The following is a 10,047-nucleotide window of genomic DNA, read 5'->3' as shown; positions in this document are numbered from 1 at the left end:
AGAGCAAGGGCGATCAATGATGTAGACGAGATTCACTTTCACATCATGGGTACTATCGTTTAAGACTTTACCAATCAAGCTAGTTGACATCCACCGTAATATATATGATAAATGGTAAACGATCATTCAGATCAATTTAGTTTACGAAAATTTGATCCGGGTGATGAATCATTCGAGCCAATTTGTAACTAAAATGCAAATTAAAGCATGGAAGGAGGAGTGGGAGGAGACTATACAACATATGACATTAGTATCATTCAGAATCAATCTTAATCAAACGTGAGGAGCATGAAATTTGACCCATTCGACATTCAAAAATCCTCAATAATTTAATTAATTATTAATTAATATAAGTTTGATTAATTAAGCACTAATTTGAATTCCCCAAAACAGACGCGCGTGTATTGTTGGGCAGTCATTATTATTATTGGCCCCCCTTTTCTTCTTCCCCACCTCTCTCTTACCCTTCATCTGTCTGTCAATTATTTCACTTTCTCTGCTTTTACACAACTCGCTCTTTTCAACGCGTGTATCTCACGCTCCTTTTTCAATTTTTGAATTACTCCTCTGAACCATTGCAGACAATCAAATGAAAGATTAGCAATACTTTCCTTCTTTCTCTCTCCTCCCCTTTTCTTTCTTCATAATCGGTTTTTTCTGGGTAAATAATTGAATTAATTGGGAGGGAGCTGGAACCCTAATTTTGAAAATTTCTGAGAAAAAAAGAGGGGGAAATTTGAAAGATGAATGTTGTTGGAAGACAAATGCCGAGGTCAGGTGCTGCTACCCGTCAATATTCTGATAATGATGATAGTAATTTCATCGAAGTTCCTTCTAAATGGCTTCAATCTGCTGCTAATCTTCCTCAGGTTTGATTTAGTTTTTGTTTAATTGTTCTTAGTTAGCGTGTTTTGGGGGATTTGGGGGGAGGGATTATTGTGATTAATGTTGATTGATTGATGGGATGCCTTGTTCTGTTTGTTTGATATTAATTAATGTTGGGATGATAGGATTACGGGTTTTATGGAGGAGAAGGAGGGTCAAAATGGAATAGGAACGTGCAGAGGAGTATGAATTCAGGGAATGAATTTCCATTGGATCCGCCTTCACCATTGAATTCCTCTAGGACGGCAAGTTTAAGGAAAGCAGATGGCGGTTTCTCTACTGAATATAGCCCCGGGTTGCTTGATCTTCATTCATTTGATACTGAGCTCATTCCTGAGGTATAAATTACATGTCTTCCATTTTTTTTGGTGTGTTTTTTGTTCTAGCAATTTTGTGAAGCATATGCTGTGATTTTTAGACAAGGGTTTTGTTGGAAATGAGGTTAGAAATGGGTGTATAATCTGATATGATGTGTTAAGAGGAGGAAATTGGATTTGGATGAGGTTTCAAACTAGATGATTCATGATCGTTCAGGGTTTTCTTTTGGAAGTGCAATGAGAAACAAAATGCGATTTGATCAAGTTTATTGCTCAAGTTATATCATACCCGAAGCCGGTTTAACAATGACTCATGAGAACGACAATGGAACATCCCGCGTTTAGAAACAAATTTTATGTTGAGGTATGGCCATTGAATTGGCGTAATGAAGTATTGTGCATCGACGGTGACCTTATTGGTTTAGATGGTGTTTCACGATGAAGGTGTGCTTGTCACACTTTGTAGGACGGTGTCAAGAGGTTTTTAATTGTTTGCTTCATCGTAGACCTTTTGAAACATTAAATTCCAAGCTATTGACATTCAGATCTTACCGTTGCGAGGTACCTTTTGTTGTACGCTAACACTTGTAGTTTATATTGAAAACACATTAGATAGTTTGGTTGTTCACATATTATGCAAACAAGGGATAATTTGACGAGACATCAAATGTAGTCCATTGTGTTTTAAGGATGAGAATTAGCCGACTATTAACCTATCTTACTAGGACTTGTATACTTGTGTTGGACACTCCGCCCAAAATGAGGTGTTGAAGTGTCCATACCTAAGTCTGGTCGTCAATAATCCGACACAGAGTACTTAAGGTGAAATGAAGTATCAGAGTAACATGGCTAGAAACTCTCTCAACTGCTTTAGCAAAGAAGATGGTAAGAGGGTAGATTGAGAATTGAGAGCTGAGATTTGAGGAGTTCCTGTTTTCTGGACATAAGACACAATACACGGAAAAGCACCAGAAATGTGGTTATTCAAAGGCCAAAGTTTCTTGTTGTTTTGCTAACTTGCTAAGAGCCTAATACTTCTGGAATGATTATGCATTGATGGTGTTCTCTAGTTTGGATTATTGGAAGATAGTATGCTCGTGTAAAAATCTTGGTAGCAGGGTCCCAAGCTTTAATTCTTGTATTTCCACTCATTTATAGTTTGAAATGACAATTTATGTTTCTTTGTAAGCCATCTAATTGATGGGTGTCATTTGTGCAAATGTTAAAAGTTTAGACATCTTAACTGGACTACAATGATAGTTACTGTATTAATTAATTGTAAATTTGTATAGAACTATGGAAGCTCTCTATTATATAAGCAAAACCCTTATGAGTTTGGTGTCCACCTAAAATACCTATAACACCCTTGCTTTTTACGTTCATGTTTTTTTAAAAAAATTTGAAGCACGCATCGCGTGCACTACATCTAGTAGGTATCTATGCGAACACAAAGAAATTGGGGCCATTCTAATTGGTAACACAAGAAAATATTGCATAGAATGACTGGAAAATGGACTGCTACATAACCTAATTTATACTGTTTTTGTTTTATAATGAAAGGGGACTGGTATCACCTTGGCTTTGACTTATTGGATACAAGAAAATTAGAATTTTCTGATTGGCTAGAGTGGTCTCACATCCTTAAAAAAACATGAAATCCTTATTTTTATATTGTAAGAAAAAACATAGTTCTTACAGCAAGGTGCTTAACTACTGTCGTAAGTCGTAACAAGAGTCCAATACCCCTGCTTACCTATGATTCAGTAAACTTCTATTAAAATGTATATAAGCCACACAATAGCTGTATAAATCTTAAATATGAATCATATGGTTACTACTGTTAACTCTGTGTTCCACACTTGTCTATGTCTCCACTCTTTACCGTATTCATGCTGAAAAGTTCGACTTTCGTTTTGCACTGATGTTGATATTTCTCAACTCTGTGTTGTTGCTAGTTGCCAGTTAACAACCCGTACGATGGATTTTCGCTTAATCAACCTGCTCAGAGCAAGAGCCTTGAAGATTCAGATGTTTATCTTGCTGCCAATAATAATACAAACAGGGCAAATTCTGTTGCAAAAATCAAAGTGGTGGTAAGTCTCTTTTTGTCTTCAATTGTTCTCTCAAATCATGATTGTGTATTAATAGCCCTGCTTGAGCAGATGATGTTAAGACTTGTTAAGAGTACCGTGAAACCTGCATTGTGGATTTGTGGTGGTAAATAAAATGGTAACTGTTCGTCTGCAGCCAAAGTTTTGTCAGTAGGAATCAGCTGATAACTCAGAAAAACAATAAAATGGTGCTGTCGTTTTCAAAATACATCTTTTGACAATAACCATTTGATTGGATTTTGCTAAGTTTTCTTTGTGAGGAGCATTGTTTTTGTAGTGGCTTTCTTTTAATTGTCATATTTTTATGCAGGTGCGGAAGAGGCCACTGAACAAAAAGGAGATAGCGAAGAAAGAGGATGACATTATAACCATTGAGCCAAATTCTAATGCTTTGACTGTCCATGAAACAAAACTTAAGGTGAGTACCCTTAGTTGCATGGGTATTGTAAAGTCAAGCGAATAGTTATTACAAATGCTAGTAATGGATATTGAGGATCTCATTGCGCTACCCTTAGGCCTTAGTGTAAGGCAATCTGATTTATTAATTGGTTCACTTTGCCATCACTCATACAGTAAAAAAGTTGGATTTTTAGTAACAAGTGTAGTGTTTCATACTTTAATTTCTCACAAAAATGTTACTTCATATTTGCTTTTGCAACTCGTGTATTAGGGTTTCTAACAGCATTAAGCTTTTGGTGAGTTTGATAGGTATGGTTTTGGGATCTAACTAACTAGAAAAGGACTTGTAGCTGATGTTTGAAGGAGGACCCTGGAAATGTTCTAATCTGATTGAGTAGTACATAACATAGTAACACACCCTTCGTCGTGGTCTCAAAATCTACCCTGGCTATTACTCTTTGACGCTTACGCAATTTTACATTTCTGCTGGAAGTTTTTATGCATTATCTTTTTCACCCTATAACCTCTTTTACTGTCAATAATTCATAGTGCAATTCTAGTGGTGTCAGCAGTGCTGAACTAGACACTGGGATTTGCTGTTCACTTGCTCTTAAAGTTAGTGTGGTGGTTTTCTGCTCCGATATATTAGTTCGTATTAGGTGTAGAGCCCTAAGAAATATGAGCAACACTTTCTACGAAGTATTACTTTTAAGAGATCATTTAGTTTCTCTCTTCACTCATTTTATTTTTTCTTGATTTTATTATTACTTAATCCTATCGTAGGCTTGAAAGCCAGATGACATCAACTTTTGGCTTTTAAGTGCACCAAATTCTTCGTCCAATTTTAATATGCAAATTGGAGGGTACATAACAGTAAAGATAGCTTAAACTGCAGCATTTAATCATATTGTACTGTGCATACTTCATGCAGTAAATCTGGATCATTATAAAGCCATTACCAATGGGTGTTCTAATATGCATCTCTAATTTCATTTTGAAGTTGATATGAGATTCAATTCGTTTTCCGCAGCATGATATCTTATCTTCTAGATGACGACTTTTTGTATTAACGATGCTAAGGCTTTCTTCTCTTCACCTTATTTTAGAAACTTATTACTTATTAACCAGACCATATCACCATACATTGAGAGAAACCTAACTAGATCCAACTCGAAAATGTTTTTTTCTTATATATATTGACGCAAATATACTGTAAAATTAGTCAATTAGGAGACTAGTTCAGACCAAACCTTAAAAAATCAGGTCAAAACACCTTATTTAGGTGAAGAGATCATATCTGAAGTCATAAATTGTTTCTTTAATGCTTTCAGTTTTAGCTACCTTGCAGCAGCTTAACTTGAGGTCCTCTGCATCATTTGGTCTTGACATTGTTTTTTATGCGGTTCCTATTTTACTACATAATCTAATTGTTGATTTTGCTAGGTTGACCTAACTGAATATGTGGAGAGACATGAATTTGTGTTTGATGCGGTGCTGCATGAAAATGTCTCAAATGATGCGGTAACAATCTTTTTTCATTTTTGAAAAAAACATTTAGAAATTAATGCTTGCTTTATTCTTCTTTATTCAGACTGTCAATCGCTCGTGATTTCTGCAGGTGTATGCTGAAACAGTGAAGCCTGTTGTCCCACTGATATTCCAAAAGACAAAAGCAACATGTTTTGCATATGGTCAAACAGGTAAGTTAATTATTATATGCCTTAATGACTTATGATGGTCCTCTTTGTGACTTTGGGCCACTGGTAAATCTGTGTTTACAACTGAGCAAGTGCTGGTTACAAAGTTCAATCTTGAGTTATTAGCTAATGAACATAGTTTGTGTGTGTCATGTGTGTGTGTGTGTGTGCGCTCTGTAAACCTTTATGGCTTTGATCATGTTGAAGGAGGTAACTTGAAACTTTGAAGTCTTATTTTAGGTTGTAGATATGTGTTGCTGGGCTTCTTTGATCCATGATTTTTTTTTACCTTGACGTCCATGTAATCTCATTTTCAATTTATGTCATCAGTCAGACAACTTTAGCAGCTATGAGCCCTGGTCACTTAATTTTAAACTATACACTGATTATAATATGACTTTGTATTGATGGCTCAATATTTGCATGATTTCCCCTGGTTTCTTCCCCTGAGCGTATTGTTGGCGGGGGTTTTAGCTACTTCAACGAGGTTTATAATCATCTCGTGGTGATAAAATCATGTATTGACTCAGTTTATCAAACAGTTATGTGGCTTTAGCCTTCCGAATTGACTATGAAAGCATATTTAATTCTGTGTATTCAACAGTGATTTGGTTGGTCGTGGTTAGTTTGTGTTGAAACATAAGAGCCTCTTAGACTGATTTTGTGAGACTGACTGGCAAATGATTTGCCTTAACTAGTTATCAACTTTCTCATTGTCATCATAAATGCCATAGATTACACAGTTCATCTTTGACTTGTCTTCTGTAACCCTCAATTTGTTCAGTAAAACCAAGGCCAAAAGAATTAGGAAAATGAGTTAATAGCATTGCAGTTACATTTCACCCATTGTATATCATGACTTTCTTGATGTCTACTCTCAGTTTTGTCAATAATTTTAAATATGAACGAATTAGGCAAAGCATCTTATATTATTTGGTAAAGTATAGCATCCTTTGTCAATTGTAAACTAGAAAATAGGAATTAAGCATCTCCGTCCCTGCAATTGCAAGCATAGCTTATATATGAAGTATTATCCATCGTTCTTTTAGTTTTTTCAATTCTTAACTTAGTCTAGTTCTCTTGTAGGAAGTGGGAAGACTTACACTATGCAGCCATTACCCCTGAGAGCATCCCAAGACATGTTGAGATTAATACAGAATACATACAGAAATCAAGGATTTCAATTGTTTCTCAGTTTCTTTGAGATATACGGAGGGAAACTTTATGATCTTCTCAGTGATCGTAGGTATGTTTTGCTCCTGCTTTACTCAAAGGTTGTCTTTGAGGATTTTCCGAACTTGTAGTGTAAGCTTTGTTTTTTGCAGGAGCCTCTGCATGAGAGAGGATGGTAAAAAGCAGGTCTGCATAGTTGGCTTGCAAGAATACAAAGTAAATGATGCTGAAACAATAAAAGATTTAATTGAGAAAGGAAGTGCCACTAGAAGCACTGGAACGACTGGTGCAAATGAAGAGTCATCAAGATCACATGCTATACTTCAGCTTGTTATTAAGAGATCAGCTGATGGTAGTGAATCAAAGCCTCCTCGAGTTGTTGGCAAACTTTCTTTCATAGATCTTGCTGGAAGTGAACGTGGTGCAGATACTACAGATAATGATAAACAGACAAGGTGATAAAAACATGGCTTTCCAGTTATTTGTAATTTTGTACTCGTATATGTTTTGGGTGTTGTTCCTTTTGGCTTGAGGCTTCTGGTTGAAGAGGAAATTTGCGGAAATTGTTAGTATATAGGTCTAACTCTAACGGCCCAATTAGTAGCCGGTTTAAACTGGTGGCAGTGGTAATGAAATGAACGTATCTGCAAATTTGTAAAGAAAGTCTCACAGAAGTCCATGACGATGCTTGCACCCCCCCCCCCCCCCCCCCCCCACAATTTTTGTCTTTTTCTTCATTTTTTGTCATTACTATCCGTTACAACGTAACTTTAGAGGTGGTATTGGGTGGTAATAAAAATATAGGTAGAAAATCACACATTAGCATGTGACATTCTTATACAAAATTAGTACATATAGTTTGAATTATATTACCGCCTACCAAGATCCATTAGAGGCTTTAGGAGCATACATTGGAATATCTCATTTGTGTACTTATGTTGGGATCATATTAGACAACTATATGTAATCAAGTACTTATCTCAATGGCATTCTTTATTGCAGAATGGAAGGTGCCGAAATTAACAAGAGCCTCCTTGCTTTGAAAGAGTGTATAAGAGCTCTTGACAATGACCAGAACCATATTCCTTTTAGGGGAAGTAAGCTTACTGAGGTTCTGCGGGATTCTTTTGTTGGAAACTCCCGTACAATTATGATTTCTTGCGTTTCTCCAAACTCAGGTTCCTGTGAACATACACTTAACACACTTAGATATGCTGACAGGTAGTTTCTGCTTCCAAAATTATAATATTTATGCAACTTGTACCTTTTGAAAGTAGTGCTTGACAAATATATATCATATATGCACTCCAGAGTCAAGAGTCTGTCCAAGGGAAACAACTCGAAAAGGGATCTGCCATCATCAACAATATCTAAAGACTCGAATTCACAACTCTCCAGCTCCAGTTCAGCTCAAATGTCAAATCTTGAGGGCACCACAACTGATGGCCTAAATGGAAGCGGCAGGTTTGGATGGTCTAGGGGACTTGACAGAGAAGCCTCTCCATCTCCCAAACTAGAACGTGTTCCCAGTGGAAGGGCAGATAACACATTTGTTTCTGGATATTCAGATTATTACAGGGGTCACAAGGGAGGTCAAGTTGACATGTCAGTTGATGATTATGACAACTCTGAAGACATTTTTGAGCAAGAGAAGCCTTATCGGTCGAAGAATAAGAAGGCAGAGACCTATAATGTGCCAGCTACCGATAATAGAATGAGGAAAAACCTTTCTGACCTCAGTTCTAATAACACTAGTTCAGATGATGATCTTAATGTGTTACTGAAGGTAATCAAGCTTTCTATAGCCTTATATATTGCTTTGCGTGATTTGTATAATTCTCAGTAAGCTCTTGTTGAACGTGATGGTAGGAAGAGGAGGACTTGGTTGCTGCTCACCGAGGATTAATTGAAGAGACAATGGAACTTGTCAGGGAGGTCAGTTTGTTATCTACTACAAATTATTCGATTAATACTCCCTCTGTCCCAAAATATTTAGGTCTGGGTAAAAAGTCAGATTTTGATTTACAACAGAAACTTGCTCATGCTAAATTCATCCCGTATATATAAATATAACTAGATTACCTTACATATCCTCAATTAAGTAAGAGAGAATGTAAGTAGGACAACTATTACAACGGCTATTTTGGTCATAGATGAATCCTTAATTGTGAAGGTTGGAACAATGTGATAACTATTTCTGGATAGGAGTTTATGCTCTACAGTACTTGGTAAGGTAGTGATCAACAATAATGGTCATAGTTAGCAAGGTTAAACCACTGAAGTCAATTGTGGACTAATATTGTGGGACAAAGGAAGCTTGTACAACTGAGTACATATTTGGTTCTTAACTTCAAGATACATATATATATGTGCATTCTACAGGAGATGAATCTGTTGATTGAAGCTGAACAACCTGGAAACCAGGTAGATGATTATGTCTCCAACTTGAACTCCATTCTGTCACAGAAGGCTGCTGGGATCCTGAAACTGCAAAGCCAGCTTGCTAACTTCAAGCAACGCCTCAATGAGCATAATGTTTTAGTTTCTTCTGCTAGATACTGAATTTATCAAGACGCTTCTTCGAGAAGTCAGTAAGCCACATGGTTAATAATGCGATAGGGAGTGGACTGCATCGAGCTGGTTTGATAGCGTTTCTGATTGGAATGTTTGCAGCATTAGGAATATCTAGGGCACCAAGAGCCCCTGCTACTATAGGGCCATGGATTTGGAAAGGTTCAGGTACCTCTGTGACGATTTGATTCTGGCTTGTCTTTCAGGGTGGTGGTTTCACCCTTATTGCAGGGCAGTACTATTATTTTGTGAAGGGCATTTGACTCACCGGAGTTGCATTCCTTGCTACTCCTTCAAAGACAAACCCCCTACCCCCAAAAAAGCAAAGTACAAAAAAAAAGGTTAAAAAATCACTCCTGCAGGTAAGTGAGTGAGTTCTATAGGATTGTAATACACACAACACAACTGCTGATTAGCAACTCTTTTTGAAAGCATTGCAGCAGCTTAATGTATAATCATGGTGTAAGGGCACTCTTTAATTGGTGTTCTAATTTGATAATGTATCAAGTTCTATTCTATGTATTTGTTTCTTGCCTTTCTATTTCTGTGTTTGGCTGTAGCCCGGGCGTCCATCCCAGCCAGCCCATTCGACAAAGCAATCTTCTACCAAGGTCCGAAGACAATCTTTTAAATGCATATTAATTTACCTAGTGTTTGTTCTAATTTAATCTTTCAATGATTTCTACCTAGAGATGACCAACGTGGGTTGGGTGGATTGTGGGTGGGTTTGATTGGTCGTGGGTTGTGAATAATTGACACACGACCCGTCTCAGTTTAACTAGGGTGGGTCGAGTCGTGGAATGTGTCGGAAAAAATGGACACAGAACATGATGGGTCGTGGGTTACGTGGGTCGTGGGTCAAGGTGGGTTGTGCGGGTTGGGTGGGTTACGACA

The 10,047-nt window shown here is 37.1% G+C and overlaps 1 protein-coding gene across 1 annotated transcript; it reads left to right on the top strand.

Moving 5' to 3' along the window:
* The first annotated feature begins 456 nt into the window (after positions 1-456).
* Positions 457-9,692, top strand: LOC110778325 (kinesin-like protein KIN-13B). Its single transcript, XM_021982891.2, has 12 exons — positions 457-869; positions 1,011-1,223; positions 3,158-3,295; positions 3,624-3,731; positions 5,156-5,233; positions 5,331-5,412; positions 6,496-6,655; positions 6,735-7,037; positions 7,585-7,803; positions 7,894-8,368; positions 8,452-8,517; positions 8,965-9,692. The coding sequence occupies exons 1-12, from the start codon at positions 744-746 to the stop codon at positions 9,142-9,144; spliced, it is 2,148 nt and encodes a 715-aa protein (XP_021838583.2). The 5' UTR covers positions 457-743; the 3' UTR covers positions 9,145-9,692.
* Positions 9,693-10,047: the final 355 nt, after the last annotated feature.

This window comes from Spinacia oleracea, chromosome 2 (genome assembly GCF_020520425.1).
Source record: "Spinacia oleracea cultivar Varoflay chromosome 2, BTI_SOV_V1, whole genome shotgun sequence".
Lineage (NCBI taxonomy): Eukaryota > Viridiplantae > Streptophyta > Magnoliopsida > Caryophyllales > Amaranthaceae > Spinacia > Spinacia oleracea.
This window is presented reverse-complemented; position numbering and strand designations above follow the sequence as displayed.

What these genes read in the sequence shown, in the direction of transcription:
- LOC110778325 (XM_021982891.2), top strand. Translation starts at nt 744, where the DNA reads ATGAATGTTGTTGGAAGACAAATGCCGAGGTCAGGTGCTGCTACCCGT. An exon ending in TTTTGCATATGGTCAAACAG is followed by an intron (nt 5,413 to 6,495) that starts GTAAGTTAATTA and finishes GTTCTCTTGTAG; the next exon opens with GAAGTGGGAAGACTTACACT. An exon ending in ACACTTAGATATGCTGACAG is followed by an intron (nt 7,804 to 7,893) that starts GTAGTTTCTGCT and finishes TATGCACTCCAG; the next exon opens with AGTCAAGAGTCTGTCCAAGG.